Below are 19309 nucleotides of genomic sequence, written 5' to 3' on the forward strand. Positions count from 1 at the left end.
TGCTTAATTTCATTTTTAAACATTCACTGGAATGGTTTACAGTAAAAAACCAAGGTATCTTTTGGAGATCCTTCCCTATAACAGGGGTGGTGACCATCCAGATGTTGCTTAACTGCAACTCCCAGCAGCCCCAGCCAGCATTGCCAATGGTTAGGGATGGTGAAATTTCTAGATCAACATCATCTGGCAGGGCAGAGATTCCCCAGCCCTGCCCTACATGAATCTTCATTTTGCTAGAACTCCCTGCATTGGTAGCAATGCAATCAAGACTCATAGGAGAATTAGAAGGGTCCAAAAAGGCCATCAGGTCCACTCCCCTCCTCAATGCAGGACTCCCAGTTACACCATCCTTCTCAGATGGTTGTCCAGTTGCATCCTGAATGCTGCTAGTATGGGAGAGCACACAACCTTCCTTGGTCATTAGGTCCATTCACATTCAGGAATGGACAGTCAGGAAATTCTTCTTGATTTGCAGCCGGAATCTGGCCTCCTGTAACTTGAGCCCTTTATTCTGTGTCCTGCACTCTGGGATGACTGAGAAGAGATCCTGGCCTTCCTCTTCCTGACAGCCTTTCAAGTAATTGTAGGGTACTATCATGCCTCCTCTCAGTCTTCTCTTCTCAAGGCTAAACATGCCCAGTTCCTTCAATGCCTCCTCATAGGGGTTTCCCCCCAGTTCTTGGATCATCCTTGTCTTCCTCTGAAGCCTTTCCAGTTTATCTGCATCTTTCTTCAACTGTGGTGCCCAGAAGGCAGTAATCCAGATGAGGCCTGGCCATCTAGATGCAGCTGAGTAGGACTCTGGTTCACAGACTTCCATCTTTAGTATGAGTCATGGTTTACACGTTTTTAAAAATGCTACGGAAATTTGTACAAATTGGACAAACATGGTTTGTGCAAACTGTAAGTAAAAACTGTAATGTTTTAGTGCAATTTCTATGAATAGTACTAGAGTGATGTAAATTTCTGCTTGTGATTTGTGCAAATCGCAATTTGTGAAAAATGGCTTAGCAGGGTTTTTTTTTTTTAACATATGAACAAATCATGGTCTGTCTTAGAGATTGAGGTCCGCAAAGCAACCATGGCTTGGCCCTGCTTACAAGGTACTGGACTGGAAGTGGGAGAGAAATCCACTGAGCTCAAACAAGTTGGAATTCCCATTGTTAGCACACTTTAAAAGGTGCCACCATTTGGGGGGAGTGGTTCTCATTACCCCAGCCAGCATGACCCATGTAAGGAAGGATGGCAGCTGTAGCTCAGCAATAAAGGGGGAATGCAACTGGAGCCAGCCTTAAGAAACCAACATTGTTATACTCACTCTGTGCTACTGCCTGAGCACAGGCCAAGAGTAAGGAGAGTTTAGAAAAAGAAAACGCTCCAATCTTCTACTGGAGCATGGTCAGACAGGAATGTTGCCTCAGTAGTTTCCCCTGTACAATTAAATTCCTTGTTATCTTAGCTGGGTGCTGCTCCAGTCATCTGCAACTCTACTGAGCCACATTCATGTGTGTGTTCCAGAGACACAAGTAATTGGTTTTGTGCTTTCATTTTGGACACTTGCAAAATCCAGAGTTTTGTAACTGCAGATTCACTCTTGACCGGAAATTAACTGATTTGTTTTCATTCCAGTAAACAAATGCAGCAAGGGATGCCCTATTATCATTCATGGAAAGAGCATGCATGTGCTTTCCAATCCAACCTTCATCCAGTATAAACTAGGGTTAAAACTCTAAATGTTTACATTCATACGTGTAATTCATACCTTCATACTCTGAATGTTCTTCAGCATAACATCACCAATTCTTTGGTAATCTCCTTTCAAGTGGGTGTTAGAGCGGCCTTCCCTGCCAACAACAGAATTATCTATGTCAGTCAAACATTCTAACTGTTTCATAACTCAGAAAGAAAAAGACTATTCACAAGTTTTAAACAAGGATTGCTCTGTGCTGCCATTTAATGTGACTTTACTTAAGGCACTGTTAATTCCTGCATGAAGTACATAATTTCTTCATAACAGCTTACACCTGTTAACAACACTGAAAACTTTATAGATCGATTAAAATTTGAAGAAAAGAGGGGAAAGAAAAGCAACAATTTGAAAGCTACAAATGCCAAGAAGCTGCAGAGAATGCAAACAGAAATAATGGATTGTGCCAGAAGAGAGTACAGAAAAGAGGAATAGGAAGAAAATGTACACACAAAAGGGCAGGTGACATACATATTTCAGAATTGAAGCTTTTGTTTCTTCAGTGTTCTGGGATACTCACAAAGAAATGTATTGTGAGAGACTGGAGAAAGTCTTCTGGTTTCCCCGACTTACCTAGAAGTGAACGGATGTGTTTCTCCTCAAAAGGGAGGACAATTCCATTCATTTCCCCAGACATTCTGAGAGGCTCATAAAATAAGTGTCCCCACCACATCAGCCCCATTGCTTACCTGCATGAAGGGATGGTAGTACTAGAAACGGGGGAGCTAAGGAAGCTCACCCCTCTGCCCAGCATTCTGACATGCAGCAGGACTGAAAGACTCTACGAGTCTTGCAAAGTATTTGGGGAAATTCTGATGCACTGCAGAGCATGTCAGGAGGACACAGGGGGAAGCAACCCAGTAAATGCCCCCCCCCCCCATTTGCTACAGCTGCTGTTCATTTATGCAGAGAGAGGGGGTTCACTGAAGACCTGCAGGAACCATTTTCCTGTTCCGATATTCCTCAAAGGCAAAAGAGGGGCATGATCACCCTCCTCAGGGGCCATCGTAATCACCCTCTACTGGGGTGCAGTGATAAATGCAGTTGCTCATCCTTACAGTCCCATAGCCACACTCCCCAGAAGAGCCCAAAGATGCAGGCAGTTGTGTTATCCGTATCAGCAAACCAGATCTATCAGTTTTCATTTTCAGCAGAAGCAGGCAAAAGCAATGTCTGAGCAGAAGATCAGATGGTATCAGCGTCACTGCTGATAAAGGGCCAGTGCTGTGCTCATGAGTCCCAATTCTAATTTTACCCCACCATGGCTTTCCTTTGCTCTGTTGTCTTGGTTGCCTTCAAAAAGGTAAAGCATGTGACACCATCTTCTCTTTTTAAAATGTAGAATAGTTTGGGTGCATTGTGGAGCAAAGCTGGAGTCACAGCTGCCTCACCATTTCCCCAGTGTACCTCTGGTTCCATCTGATGTTCTAGAGGCCCACTGGGAAGCAAAGCTACTGGGGGCAACTTTAGTTTCGCTCTGCCGCGTGCCCTGACTTTTCCTGCAGATTAATGAAGGGAAAGCAGACCTGGCAAATCCCCTGGGAGGTTCTCTGGGTTGTGGTCAGTATTTTGCAGTACAATGAATAAGCTTCATGGTGACTATCTTTCAAACTAATCATAAACAAAAGGAAAGGAGCTGTCAGTGTTGTAATAAGTAGATTCTATAGGATTTCTCACACTTGCTTGTGCAAGAGACTGTACAAGCTCTTCTGCAAAGCAATGAGTGCCTTCAGAATTCATGTCCTTTTTCTCAAGTAATGCTCTATCATGAGGTTAAAGTTGAGCCACCCTGGAGAAAAGGCTCATCCTGAATGCAGAAGGGCACCTTTGAAGTCACCCCTTATGACCCCATGATAAAGAAACGAAGCTTGCCTTCGTATTTTTCCTCACAACAACAGCTCAGATCTTGTTAGACATACATCATGCTTTGCAATCACGCTTAATGATGCAACAGAAACAGCATGTTTGTTTCAAAGGATTTAGTTCCTCTGTGATCAGGAACACTATGAATCATGCTTTATAGCTATAATACTAGTACCTCCCTCCATTTATTGGCACCCACATTTTCAATCCTAATTGGTTACCATTATGTGCAAGCCAGACCAGTAACTGAATTATACTATTTTTCTTGGTGAATGAATTGCTGTTGCTTTTAGAGAACTGTTAGCTCTCATCTCCTGGCAATCAAGAATATTGCCTTTGGCATGACTTGAAAATGGAGCCTGACATAAGAAGGGAGGGGTTGCCTTCTTCAATTCCCCCAGACAGATTTACTGTTCAAAATCATTGTACCTCATAATTGCCCTTTGAGGGGAGGGGGAGCAGACTGCAATTCATAGGCCAGCAATGAGAGGAATTCTACTAATAGACAGCTTCTTTTATTGCATGTACCTCTTGAAGGAACTGACAGTAGCTGCACACAGTGCTTGGCTGGCCACCTCCCCATCAGCGTGCAGAAGCACTTGAGGCTCTGCAACCCAACTGCTTCGGTGCCTTCCAACTATTCTTTGAACCTTTTTATTTAAACGTTATTTTAATGGATTGTTAAATTATTTATTGCTTTTATCTAACTCCGGGATGTTTCCAATTCTGTATATTTTTGTATATTGTTATTTATTTGTTGGAAGCCGCCCCGAGGCTTTTGCGAATGGGGAGGCATACAAGCACTCCAAATAAATAAATAATAAATAAATAAACCTATTTTACAGGATTTTATGGTTCTAGATAAAGGTAAGTAGCAACCATACAAGTTTTCTGATCCTTTGGATTGATAAAATGGCTTGGATCCTGAACTAAACTGGCTTAAGGAAGTTAACAGAAGGGAAGTTTTCCATCTCTTCCTTCCCCTGCAGTGACTTACAACTACTGGGAAGCTGCCAAAAAGGCCCTTCTAAACGCTGTGTGATGAAACCTGAGGATTCCAGGGTGGGGGAAAGGAAGAAAAGTCAGGTTGGATAGAAGCTAAACAATTCCTGTTTTTACACAGCATTCTTATATGCAGTGCCTTTTTTGTAAAAAAAAAAAAAGGTGCCGGAACTCACCCTGGGGGTCACACTTTTACACTAAAAAAGATTTTCAGTTCACCAACTTTTTTTGAAATAAAGAACTTATTTACCTTTTGCACGTAGCCAGTCACTCTACACACACACATAAGCATAATTGTCGCTGCCAGCAGTTAAGCACTCAGCGCACGACCACATGACCAATCCCAAGCTGAGCAGCACCCTCACAATCAGCCGGACACACAAGCAGCCCGCATGCACTATTTTAATGATTTTTGTCACCGACCTGCTACGCCTGACAGGGCGATTCAAAATCACTTGGAAAAATCCGTCAAAAAAAGGTGCCGGAACACCATTCCGGTGCGTCCTATGACAAAAAAAGCCCTGCTTATATGTATCTTCTCAGAAGTGAGTCCCACTAAGTTTAATGGTGCTTTATTGTGAGGCAAGTTTATATATATGCTTACTTGGAAGAAAGTTCCAGTAAGTAAAGCTATATTGATTTTGTTATGGTTTCATTCCACTGTTGCTGCAAATGAAATTTAACTATTTTAAAGAAGGTCAAGAACATATTCCATCTCGTAGTTCTCTAAACCATTATGCTCTTCCCTCTCAAAGTCATTTTTATGTCATATCGTATACCAAACAAGCCCAGGTCAGTGAATGGCACCACCTCTTAAGGTTCCCTTTGAGGATTCTTAAAAATGGTGAAAGAGTAAGCCCCACTGATTCATGGTGCCTACACAATGGGCAATGTGGCCTACAGAGCCCATTCCCAATTTCTGCTTATAATTATGTAAACTTGGATGGACTCTAATGGTGTTTTTACTGCAGTATGTGAACAATCTTTTAATTGCCATTGAGGCCACCAGACCAGTGCACATCTACTGGATTTCATTGGGTCAACGAGGAGAAGATGCAAACCTCACAAGAACAGGTGCAGTATTTGGGTTTCTGACTTTCAACAGGGGGAAATACCAGCTGCCTCAGGAGAGGAAGGAGGCTGTTTGTCAAACTCTCCCAAAGCTGTAAACACAGGCTTGGAAAACTGGCAGTCAGAGCTTTCTTGGGGCACACATGGCTGTTCCTCAGCACCAGGGCAACTCCTGGCATGGAGGTGCAAGGGGGGGGGCTGGTCCTCTCCAGCACCAGTCCTGGCAGGCACCTCTCTCCACATTTCTGTGACACTGGCTAGCTGGCTGGCATTGCTCCTTCTCCAAGGCCTGAGCAGCCATGCTGGCTGCCCGGCTGTGCCTGGCTAACTGACTGCCTGCAGTGGGTGAAGCTGCGGCCACTGGCTGGTTGCCGCCTGCGGCTTGCAATGGCACAGGGGAAGGGGGGGGGGCTGCCGGTTTACATCAGCTGACTTGCCTGAGACTGGACTGCCTGGAGACCATTGATGCAGTGGACAGACCGTGCCCAGGTGCCCCTCACTACACAGCAGTGAAGTCTGAGGGAGTGTCTACGTGAGGACACTACACCAGGCTGAGGAAAGTTCCAAAGCACAAGGAACCTACAGAGGACCTGAACTTCTTGTTCAAACGCCAACCCTGCAAGGGAGGACCAGTGGCGTAACAGACCAGGACGAGAAGAAGCTGACATCAGGGTCAGCCAAGGGCTCGCAACTGGAGGGGGCAAGGGAGAAGAGCCCTGAAGAAAAGCAGCCTGTCAGGGACCAGGACCGGGTCCCGGCTTGAAGACTGAAAACAAAGAGACCTGCATTTGCCTAACGCTAAGTAGCCTAGATAATAATACTGAAGGGAAGAGGGGGAGTTTCTTGGAGTCACTACTCTGGCTGTCTCTGTTTACTTCTGTTAATTTTGTTACTCCCTTCTACACCGTATGTCCTTGAGGAAAGAAACCAGTGGACTTCCTCATTCCTAAGTTTTCAGTTTTAGAGTACTGGCTCAGTGTGCAATAGAATGCTTCTGCTTCAGTAGTACTGGTGAAACCCCAGCATGGATTTCTTATACCTGGAAATGTCACATGTCTAGATCCTAACCAAAGACCAAGTAAAACTGACATGCAAATTGCAGAAGGGCGGGCACTGCCATCCCAGATCAGCCAAAGGAGAGTAAAAAGAAAGAATTCATATTTGGCTTGAAAAGGATTCCATAGGTCCCTGGGAAAAACAATCTCCATGTGAGGCCACTACAGGCAAGGGCCACTGAGGCACAGTGGTCTAGTTTGGTGGTGGGGGGACTGGCAACATCTCTACAGCACCCAAGAGAGCAACAGCCGATTGGCACAAGCTGGAATAGGCCCCTGTGTGTGAGGGAGAGTTTGGTGCGGTGGCTAGCATGTGGCTTTGTCTTTGCTAAGCTAGAAAGGTCCTGCCTGAAGCTGGATGGGCAACTACATGTGGATGCTGCCTGCTATGCATTATTCACACAAATGGGGCTGGTAAGTGCCAATTGGTACAGCCTGGAATGCACACTGTGAGTGCAAGAGAACTTGGTGCTGCCAAAAGATGGAAGTCAGCAAATATGCCTAGCTCAATGGCCCACAGTGGAAATAACTGGCGAATACAAAACTCCACAGGAGAAATTCTCTACAGGGGATCTCTGGACTCAGCTTCACAACACAGGTATGCCTTCCAAACATGGAAACCACCTTGCGACCTATTGGGTTAGTAGCCAGAAGGCTTTCATGGCTTTCCCTACAGAAGGATAGGACACTGGATACCTTGTCCCCAATCTCTGAATTACTACAGAAGTCCCCAAGGGCTCTTGCCCAAACTGCAGAGAGGTAGTTCAAACATTGGTGGAAGACATTGCCAAAGCAGGGTAGGCTACTCATTTCTCTGTGCCATTCTTTCACCAGTTGGGGTTTTCTCAAATCACTATGACATTAGAGTGCTAGCCTCTGCATTCTCTGTGTTTCTAGTGAAACAGCTGATGCCATTTCAGACATACAACAAAGTTAGCTCAACTTCAGCAACTTGCCATACAAAGTTGCTAGACACTGCATTGTTAGCAAGCCAGGACAGGGTTTGCAACACTTGTAGAAGACAAAACTGTTTGTTTAAAGCATCTCATTCAAACGCTCAGTGCTTTACAACCTGTTTTAAATTTCATTCTGGTAAAAGTGGATTGGGAGGATTGTTGTGTTGGTTCTCCAACTGAGGCTGGCTACAAAAACTTGAAACTTTATATTTGCTTTTTTATGCTTTTCCTCCTTATTTTGCTTGCTGTTGCGGACAGTGAGTGAACAACTAGAATGAACAATTATTCAATATTAGAATGAACAATTATTCATTCTAATATTTCTCAGACTTGCACATGGTAGGCATGTCATAAGTGGGGCCGGCTGGGGCCAGGGGTCAGACTGGATAACCCAGGAGGCCCCTTCTGACTCGTTCTGTTTCTATGCTTCTATGTTTCTCTGTTCAAATGGCCCTCGCCTGTACCAGCAGTCTGGACCTTCAAGGCAAAGCTGCAAAGGCTTAGTAACCTATCTCCCTAATCAAGAGGAATCTGTCTTTTAATAAGAAGATTCCTTTGAAGGGGGGAAACTGTTGCCAATTGCAGCACCTCAAAACACCCCAAGAGTAGTTGGCCAGAGAAAGGCCCCAAAAGTAGTTGGCCAGAAAAGGCCACATAGTAAAAACACCACAGTTATACTGTCCCAGAAGGGAGGGGGGATAAGAACAAAATGAACTTTGTGTAACCCACAGCTAACACGCTAGCCTGACCTCAAATACAGTAATCAAAGGGACAGTGGAAACTGGTTCAAGCCGCCATGAAAGTTGCAAATGTGCAGTTGCAAATGGGAGTAAGAACATGGCAAGCCTGTGTGAATCTTGAGCAGATAAGAAATAGACACGGGAAATGTCTGGTCCTTGACAGAAGAAAGGACTCTTTCTCCAGCATGGGAGGGGGTGCATACATTGATGTATCGATGTATTCGATGTGTATTAGGTGACCTAGGGTATAAAACGCATGTACTGGGGTGCAACTTTTGAGACACTGCTTTGGGCTGAATGTCCCCTTTTGTCTCCCTTTATTCTATAGTGCACTAGAATAAAGCTGATTTTGGCTCTAAGTCTCATCTCAGGCTCTGCTTGGCTTGGGTCTGGGGTCCACCCGGGTTTGCCCCAGCTGTTGACTGGCTCAGTCCAGTAACAGTGGTATAGTAATGTAATGAAGGGCTTTACTTGCTTTGCACAGCATATAGGCTGGTTTTAAAATCCATTTATTAAACAGGCAATATTTTCCCAACACAGACAAAACCATGCTTTGGAGACACCGTTTTAGCACAGAAGCAGAAAATCACTCTTGCTACTGAAAGTTGAGGATGAACTTAAACAGAATAAATAGATTGCCTCTGATGAAAATATTTCACAAGTGTTAAGATGGGGAAAGTCACCTTTATCTAAACAAAGAAACTAAAAAATGCAGAGTAAGTGTTATGGTTTATCAACCAACAGTCTACAGAAAGCAGCAATGTTCCTGCCTAACTCATGGGAGTGGGAACCCTGTGATCCTAGGAGTGCATGCAGCTCTTGACCTAATTTCCTAAACCCTCTGCAAAAGATCAGTTCAGACCTCTGGCCAGAGCAATCTGTCCTTTCCTGGAAGCCTATTGGGTGGGTAAGGAGAGAGAAAGAATAGGGGGAGAAAGAGGCAAAAAGAGGCTGAATAAGAGAAAGAAATGAGTGGGCTGGCCCACTTTTGCTTTTGCTCACAACTGGGATTCACCTCATGCACTCAGGTGATTTTCAAACCAAGCCCATATGATCTTTGGAAATCATATTAAGCCCCAGAAAAAGGAAAACAAGAACTATTTTAACATTACCTACATAGTAAAAATACACTGAACTATGATGTTTAAATGGTCAGTTTCTTCTGAGAAGACAGTAGATCTGACTCTTACGGCCTTTGGTTTTTTATAAGTCAGGATTAGCTGGAATCACACAGTGGGGAATAAGCTAATAAAAAACATTAGCTCCTTCTGGCACCATTCCATCTCTCATCTTAACTAGCCTTCTGTGATTTTGCAATTGGATCTCTTCTTCATGGTGGATTCTTCTACTGATAGGCTTAAATATAATTAAATATATGTTAAGATTCGAATGGGTTTAAGAAGTGCATGAGTTGATCCAAGCGGAGGAACTTGAAAATGTGACCACCAAATTTTAGCAAAAAAGATAAGACAGGACCCAAAATTAAAGGCTTAAAAGCAGATGGAGAAGAATATAAAATGAAATGTTATGCTGATGATACAGACTAAATCCACATCAGTCTAATTCAGTATATAATAGAGCAAATTGAGCAAATTGAAAGTTTTGGACTTTATTCAGGGTATAAGATTAATAAGAAAAAACAAAAAAAAAAAAAAAAACGCTACAAAGCAGGAAATAAAGAAGATTTCAGGATGTGAAATAACTTCAAACCCAGTTAAATATTTAGGGATAAATATAGCGGGACATAATGATACACTATTTCAAGATAATTATCAAATAATGTGGATGAAGATCAAAAATGGACTAAACTAAAAGTATCATGGTTGGGAAGAATTTCCACTATAAAAATGAATATACTGCCTAAATTGAATTTTCTATTCCAAATGGTAACAACTGCTATCCAGGAAAAACTCTTCAAGGTGGCAAAGTCAACTAAATAACTTTATTTGGAATGGCAAAAAGCCAATATTAGCTTTAAATTCCTTCAGGACAAAAAGGAGAGAGGAGTCCTTGCAGTATCCAATTTAAAGCTACGCAACTGGCCAGGTTTTAGTTGCAGAGTAGGAATATAAATACTAATGATAGGCTAGTGAAGTTAAAAATAGCAGAACCCCTAATACACATCTTAGGCATTAGTGTCAGTTAAAAAGGCCTTGATATCAAGCATGGGATTGGGACCTGGATCTTGGAAGTGGTTAACGCTTCTCTGAGGGAGGGTCGAGTGCCTGCCCCTTTAAAGGAGGCGGTAATATGACCGGTCCTGAAGAAAGCGTCACTGGATCCAGAGATGGCCACTAACTATAGACCTGTGGCCAACATCCCGTTTCTGGGCAAGGTGTTGCAGCGAGTGGTGGCGGGACAACTCCAAGCACTCTTGGATGAAACTGATTATCTGGATCCTTTTCAGTCCGGCTTCAGACCCGGGTACAGTACTGAATCTGCCTTGGTCGCCCTGTATGATGACCTGTGCAGGGAGAAGGACAGGGGGAGTACATCCCTGTTGGTTCTTCTGGACCTCTCGGCGGCTTTCGATACCATCGACCATGGTATCCTTCTGGATAGACTTGCGGGATTGGGGGTTGGAGGCACTGCTCTGCAGTGGTTCCGCTCCTATCTCAACGTTCGATTCCAGAAGGTAGTGCTGGGGGACCATGTCTCTATGTCATGGCAGCTATGCCATGGAGTACCACAGGGCTCCATTCTATCCCCTCTGCTATTTAACATCTATATGAAACCGCTGGGAGAGGTCATCAGGAAGTGTGGGCTGCGGAATCATCAATACGCTGATGATACACAGCTTTACCTCCCGTTTTCCACTAATCCAGGTGAGGCAGTGGCTGTGCTGAACCGGTGCTTGGCCGAGGTAAGGGAATGGATAAGGGCAAATAAACTGAAACTCAACCCAGACAAGACGGAGGTCCTGTTGGTTGGCGGATCGGGTTTCGGAGAGGGTGGATTTGACCTGGTCCTGAATGGTGCAACACTCCCTCTTAGGGATAAGGTCCGCAGCTTAGGAGTACTCCTCGACCCGGAGCTTTCTTTGGAAGCTCAGGTGACAGTGGTGGCGAGGAACGCCTTCCTTCAGCTTCGGCTGATTAATCAGCTGCGCCCCTACCTGGAGTACGACTGCCTGGCGACGGTGACACACGCGCTGGTGACTTCCCGCCTAGACTTCTGTAACGCGCTTTACGTGGGGCTTCCCTTGAAGACAGTCCAAACACTTCAATTGGTGCAAAATAGAGCTGCCAGGTTGCTGACGGGGACGGGGCGTTATGCTCACATGACTCCAGTCCTCCGTCAGCTTCACTGGCTTCCCATTGAAGCCCGGACCCAATTCAATGTGTTGATTATGACCTATAAAGCCCTAACCGGCTTGGGTCCTGGCTACCTGAATGAGCGCTTACGTCCGTATATGCCCGACCGCCCTTTGAGATCTGCGGGAGAGTCCCTTCTCCGGGAACCCTCCATGAAAGAAATTAGGAGAGTAAGTACTCGGAGGAGGGCTTTCTCTGCGGTGGCACCCAACCTATGGAATTCACTCCCCAAAGAGGTCCGCCTGGCACCGTCGTTACTGGTTTTTCGGCGCCAGGTAAAGACCTTTTTATTTAAACATCATTTTAATTGTTAAAACAAATGATCTGGCCAGGGCAACTTCTTCTTCCTTCTCTTTCTCCTCCTATATTTTTATTTACTTAATTTATACTGATAATTTTAATCTTATATTTGTAAATCAATGTATTTTTTGTATTTTTGTATTTAATGGTAATTTATTATGTGCTATTGTATTTCAATGTATTTTATCGTGTTGTAAGCCGCCCCGAAGTTTCGGCAAGGGGCGCCATAGAAATGTTATAATAATAAAAAATAATAATAATAATAATCAAATAATAATCATGCATTAAGTCACAGCCGAACAATAATTTGGTAGTCCATGAATAAAAATGAGTCCTCAGATCTTTCCTCTGATGTTCCTGGTTGAAGCATATGAAAAATACTTAAGGAAAAACAATGTTTGTATAATTGATGGGGATGTGATTGACCCACAAGGAGGAGCCAAATCTTGGCAACAACTAAAAGATGAAGGAAAATATATACAATAGTTTGTTTATCACCAACTAGTTTCAAGATTGAAAGGGGAAATACAACAGGGAACGGTACAGTAAGTGATTTGACAGTTTTTTGAAAAGTTAATTACACAACAAAATGATCATTTATTAGGAAGACTTTACAAACAGTGACTACAGCATGACACTGAAAATCAACAAGACAAATGCACAACAATTTGGAAGCAAAATATGGAGAAGAAATATCACCTTGTCAATGGGAAGCTTTATGGAAGAAAGACATTAAATTCACAGCTAGCCAAGCACGAAAGAGAAAATTAGTAAGAGATGTTTCATCAGTAGTATATTACTCCAAAAGATATAGAAAAAACAGATATGAAGTATAATGAAAAATATTGAAAATGAAATAGGTGGGTGGGACTTTCTATCATATGTGGTGGACTTATGAAAAAATGAAAAGATTTTGGAAATTGATATATGCAGAAAAACAAACCAAAAAAACCTTTAAAACTAAGTTTCCTATGAGTCCTAAGAATATGCTTTTGAATATAATGTCAGAGACTTTTTCAAAGATTATGTCAGTGTTGTTTAAATATATGACAACTGCAGCAAGAAATCACCAGAATCCCCAACAATTGAATATTGGAAAAATAAGTTGGCAGAGTACACAGTGAAGGCAAATTAACTAATTATGTAAATAGAAGACCGATTGAAGAATTTAATGACAAACAGAAATTGTATTATATCCAGTAAAAGTGACAGGATGTAAAAGGAAGCTCTTTAAAAAGTAGTTGATTTATAATTGATTTGAAGTGATTGGAAGATTTGTCAGTATACAGAATAATACTTGCCTTTTTTCTGAACTTCCAGAGAATATTGAATGACAGAAAGATATGTGTTTGTTTGAAGCTTTTATATCCTACCCTTTTCAGTCTCTTTGATAGTTGCGCTTGAATGTATTGGTTATATTTGATCAAAATCCTTTGGCAATTTTTATTTTATATGGGTTAGTGTCAGTATTAAAAAAAGAAATATGACTGCCAAATGTAAGAGTCACCTTGCAATAACAGCCCAGAACTCAGGTGGAAAATGTCTGCCTTATGTGTGCAGGGTCACAGATTCTATTTCTGGAATTTGTGAAATGACAGTGGCACGTGCCAGGCCAAATGTCGGGTAATTGCTCCAACATCTGCTGCCTTTCCATGTGAAATGGGTCCGTGTTTAAAGAATCCGAGGTTGCAGGAGATAACCTTCCACTGACACCTTAGTGAGCTGCTGCCAATATTGAGACAAGAGAAGCAAAACTTGAATTCAAACGCTTAATTATGCTTTCAGTGCTTCTGCCAGGGGTCAGAGTTTTTATTTACTTCTAAAACCGACTGTTTATGGTCATGAATTTTTTGCCGTCCACCCTCAGGACAATCTTCTGGTTCAGCTACCTAGGCTACTGAGCACTTGCCACATAGCATCCACACACTGCAAAGGGTAACCTCCAGACATTTGGACGGCACCCGCACTGTTTTATTTATCATTTTATTTATGTATTCAATTTATACGCCACTCAATTAGCCATAGGCTCTCTGGGTGGCTTACAACAAGTACCTGCAGCAATTTAATAAAGTCAACAATTTACAATAAAACCAGTTCACAATAAAATCAATACATCAGTGTTGCACTTGACAGTTCCTTAGAAATGACTCAGTCTTCTCCTGTAACTCCACTTTACAGTGGAGGATTGCAAAAAGTACATAAGCAGTCTTCCAAGTAGCTTGCCAAACACTACTAAGTCTCTAGCTGAGCAACCCCTGATTAGCTCTCAGGAGCTCCAGTCTACTAACACAGGTTTAGGGTTACTTTATGGCAATGCTGCAACCCTAAAATAGAGTGTTGGTTTTTAATGGGGTCTTTCATGAAGAGTGTAGCATCATGTTGCAGCATGTTTTTGGAATGATTACTGGGTGCCAATACAAGCCACTTTCATATGCATTTTTTATCTATGCACATTGCCAAAGTGAGATGTGTTACTTGAGATCTTTATTTCAGCATAGGTATTCAACATACTGCAGTAAAAGCTGCAGCAGTTAGCGGAACTATTAAGGTATGCCCTTGGGGACTGTGTAAAGGATTAAATACATCTCCATGCTCTTGTGGGAGAATCCAACCAAGTTCTAACACAATTAACCTTGCACTGCCTCAGAGGAGTACGCCTGTTCCCAAATGCTGTACCGGATTTGCCTTTAGATCAATGTAATTCAAGACATATGGCTACAGTTCATCTAAAGCACTCGCCCTCATCAATCAGGTCCTAACAAGTAACACAACCAGGTACAGAACTAGGTCTTTGCTGAAACTGGGCATCGTTGTCAGGAAGGGGTGTGTGTACGCAGGATTAGAGTGGTGGGATATCTTATCTCACCATCACCAAATACGCCTTTTTTACCAATGGAACAGACCCCACATCCCTGCAAAAAAGCTTAGTAGAATCATTTTCCTTAAGAATCCTTCAGGAATACATGGGACATGTATTTGGCAGAAGTGACTGAACTATGATTAATCATCTTATTTGCTAGCTGATGGCAGTGCAGTGTATTTTGGAATGCTGTATGGCTAACTTGCAGAGCTTGAGAGAAGTTGAAAATGTTTTCCTTTGATCTAGTAGACTACGTCATAAAAGCAAATGCCAAAAGTCCAACAGGAAGTCTTACCTACCCTTAGGAAGCACCTACACTCCTTAGAAGATTTCAGGCAAGATAAATAAAAGCAACAAGAAAACAAGCAATGTCTAGAGGTTTGCAAAACTGGGAGTGCAGACAAAGCATCCTCAGACTGGGAACAGAGGTAAGGCTGAATCCAGCCACAGTGCAGATTAAGTGAGATAAATTAACCTTGCAGACCCTGCATGCACCAAAAACTGATTTCTTCAGATGGGTTAACAGATGATAATCCTCGCCTTCTATCCCTGCAATTTAAATTCATGATCCCTGCACTTTCCCTATTTTCCTCCTCACAGTGAAGTGAGTGACCCAAGATGAACTGGGCTTAATCTAGCAGTAACAAAGGAAAAACTGGACTGGCTGCTCACCTCCTTGTTGTGAGGGGAGCAGGGAAGGATAGTGCAGGTCTTCTGGAGGCAGTGTCTGAGTCTTCCTGTGTACAAAGTGAGCAGGGAGGAAACAGCACCAGTCTGTATGATGTAAGGACTGCATATCCTTGAACCTCAACCCCTCTTCCTCAACCAGGTTTGCATGACACAATTCTGTCTGGCAACCTCCACCTGGGGAATGCACAGGCACAATGAGAGCCAGCAGATGCTGGCCACCATTATGGACATGCAACAGCCAGTTTTCATGTGGTAGGTTGGCATATTACGTTATGTGAACTCAGCTGGCAGGACTTACTTGAATTGTTTTGTACAAACCAGTCATTATCTCAGCCAGGTCTAAAAGGTGTCCAAGATGAAAGGGAGTCATAAGTTGCAAGTGAACTGAAAGATTTCCCATGTTTGTGTTCAGATTTCCCACATTTGTGTTCATATTTGTACTAATATAAAATATTTGCTAAAAATAAATAAGGGATGATGTTCTGGTATAGAAATACTTAGAAGAAATATTCCCTTTAAATATGAAGTCCCTAAAAAAGTTACGATATGTTTAATATCTCAATGCAGCCCTTAATGTTTTATTTCCATCCCTTTGCTTTCTTTAGTTTGAATGACTGATTAAAGCAGAATTACACGGATTAGCATTTGTCAGTTCAGTCTGTATGATTACATTTGACTCATATGACAGTTCATTTCCAAAATGAAGGGAGCCAGGGCCACACCAGAGGCAGAAGAATAAAGGTTATGAAGAATGATGGAATTTGACTACTGACATTAAACAACTCACATTTTAAAATCTAGTGTAACCAATATGCTGATTACTCACTCCATCAGTCTTAATTGCTATGCTCCACCTTCAACTGGGGCAACTTCTAAGAGAGTGGTTCTAATGTAAAGGTCATCAAATACACCTGCACCTTATTGTTCTATCCTAGGTAACAATGGTATAGAGGTGTGAAAAGAGAAAGGCAAATGGTAATTTTGGCGATGATGAATCTGTAGCAGGAAAAGAACAAATACTTCAGACAGAAGTATCTGAAGTATTGAGCATTGCTGAATGATCTAGCATTGTGCATGTGGATATAGAGGAAAAGAGAGGCTCATCTAGGGATGCATTACAGCAAATCCTTTACAGCAAAAGTGAGTAGAATACAGCTCTCCAGATGTTTGGAACTTTAACTCTGGGAAAATCCTGCCAGTATGGCCAGTGGTCAGGAATGGTGAAGTCTAAAATGTCTGGAGATCTACTTTCTGTACAACCTTAATTTGCAGGACTATATTTCATATCTCTGCTCTTTCAGATTCTATTTTTTTCCTCTCACTCCTCTTTTAAATAGCTTCAGACCTTTACATGACGCTACCTCCACTGTCCTCATTCCTGGAATAACTCTATCTACATTTGTAGCAGATAGTACTACATAATACAAAGGGCGGGCACTGCTTTTGAATGTTTCCCTAGACAACAAATTCTGTGCAAATGGAAAGCTAGCACATCAAAGAGAAAGAGTCTAGCACAACCCTGTTGCATGCTGTGCTGGTTTTCTATTTGCAGAATTTTTTTACAAAGAAGCACTCAAAATTATTATCCCAATAAGAAATTATTATTATTTATCGATTTATATCCTGCCTTTTTCCTACAAAGGGCTCAAGGCAGCTTACATCCTATTACATATTACATAGCCTATTGTACACCTCATTGTGCGGCATAGGCAGATGAAACTCTCTACATGCCACTTGTTCCCCTTTCAGAGAAAATAAATGTGCATATGTGTTGCAGCAATGACAATAGGGGATAGGACAGGGATCCAACTCATTATGAAGAGAATTTGAGCTATGTTTCCACTGCACTTTGCAAGCAAAGCACCTTGCAAGGTCTGAATAAAGACTTTATTAAGCAACCATGTTAAAATGCTTCTGCACAAATACTAAGGTCTTTCAACTTAAGAGGTTAAAGAGCAACAACTAAGAGCATGACTAGAAATAATGCAGAGTATCTGAAAAAACCTTTCAAATTTTAAGAAAAGTAATTCTGAATTTGGTGCATTATGTCCAGCTGCGACATCAGCTTTGGCACAAAGCCTAAGTTGGAGATGACAGGCAAGCTGAGGTAAAGATTGCAAGGTAACAATTACAAGAAAGTGAAAATATTTAGCACTGAAACATCATTTAAATAAAATAACTGCTGTACTTCTTACCACAGGGCAAGGCGCTGCTCTATTTCTTTTAGAAAGTTGGTGTGAAATTTGTGCAAAGGTTCAAAGTTCAGAAAGATGAGTTTCTTCAGTGCTTCTGGCATGCAGTCATCTTTACTCACTGTGCTCTGGAACCACTACACAAACAAAAAAGTAACGAGGCAAATCTTTAGGATCAAATTCTTGACCAGCATCTTTTGCGTGGGACTAAAGGGACATGCAACTGCTTCTCGTTCTCCCTGGAGATACCTGGATTTCATTTTGCTGAGCTTAGTGCCAAAGGGTGCCATACATAATAGAGAAGCAGACACAGCATTCCTCCAAAGCAGTGGAAACAAGCTTGTACATTGGGATGCCCTAGGCATCAGGTCAGCTGACACAAAACAATGCAAAATACCAAGTACCCTGATTTTTCCATCATTCGCTTCCTATACTAAGGATAAAGTGCTTGGTGATTGTTTTTTTGGCTAGAGGGTTTGTTGTGAAAATTATCCAGAGCCAAATTTTACTTGCCTTATATATACAAAACAACTTTTCATGAATTCTGCACATGCATGCAAGTTAGTGGTGAAAGTTCACGCTACAATTCAAAGTTTGATGGTGGTAACACATCAAAGAATGATCTGTCATCATTTTATTTAAAAAGGGGATGGAGGAAGCTGTAGCCTTCCAAATATTGGTGAAAAGCAAGTTGCTTACCTGTAATTGTCATTCTTTGAGTGATCATCTGTGCATTCACACATGTGGGCTTTAGCACCAGTGCAAGGCTAGAAAGAAACTTCTACAGCTTAGTGTCATGGAGTCCACAGGGGCGCTCTGGTCCTTCTAGTTCCTGGTTATAAACAGGGGGCCTCCCACCCAGTGCCTCAGTTGCCCTGGAGACCACATCATCTCCAGGTAGCTGAAAGGCAGAGATGCAGGTACAGTGCTGTGCCCCTCCTTCCCAGCATCTATATCCTGGAGGCAGGGGCAGCCAGTTGACAACAGCCAGTGCAGCAGATGGTGAGTTGTGTAAAGGCATGCATGACCACTCAAAGAACGACAATTACAGGTAAACAACCTGCCTTTCTTCTTCGTGGTCTCTGTGCATCACACATGCAGATGAGTAGGAAGTTTAACCTTCGCAGGATGGAGCGGCTGTCATCCCTGGAGAATCAACGAGAGGACTGCCCTGCCAAAGGCACAGTCCAGTCTTGCATGGACATTGAGTCAGTAGTGCCGGACAAAGGCTGATGGTGCAGACCACGTGGCAGTTCGGCAGATGTCATGCAGCGGAGTATCAGCTAGAAGGGCAGTTGACGTGCCCTGTTCATGGGTGGGGTGTGCCCTTGGGTGCACGGTGAGCTCGAGTCTTGCTATCTCATATGCTAGTGGATACCCACTTGGAGAGTCTCTGGAAAGAGATGGACTCTCCCTTCCTCTGACTCTCACGGCACATGAAGAGGCAGTTTGAGCGGTGGAATGGCTGTGTTCGTGACCTGTAGAATGCAAGGGCCCTGCAGGCATTAAGCAGGTATAC

General features: G+C 42.7%; 1 protein-coding gene across 9 annotated transcripts in view; it reads right to left on the minus strand.

The window, feature by feature from the left end:
- FARP1 (FERM, ARH/RhoGEF and pleckstrin domain protein 1) overlaps positions 1-19309 on the minus strand; it is a 227148-nt gene that overhangs the window by 22081 nt on the left and 185758 nt on the right. For all 9 annotated transcript variants that reach the window (XR_006414629.1, XM_044429479.1, XM_044429478.1 and 6 more), the window contains exons 16-17: positions 17794-17927; positions 1763-1844 (exon numbers count right to left, since the gene is read on the minus strand). Coding sequence is in view for 8 of the 9 variants with exons in the window: in XM_044429479.1 (XP_044285414.1) it covers positions 1763-1844; positions 17794-17927 (216 nt within the window). In the remaining variant the exon portion in view is untranslated. The remainder of the gene's footprint in view (positions 1-1762; positions 1845-17793; positions 17928-19309) is intronic.

This window comes from Varanus komodoensis, unplaced genomic scaffold (genome assembly GCF_004798865.1).
Source record: "Varanus komodoensis strain SLA01 unplaced genomic scaffold, ASM479886v1 scaffold2, whole genome shotgun sequence".
Classification (NCBI taxonomy): Eukaryota; Metazoa; Chordata; class Lepidosauria; order Squamata; family Varanidae; genus Varanus; species Varanus komodoensis.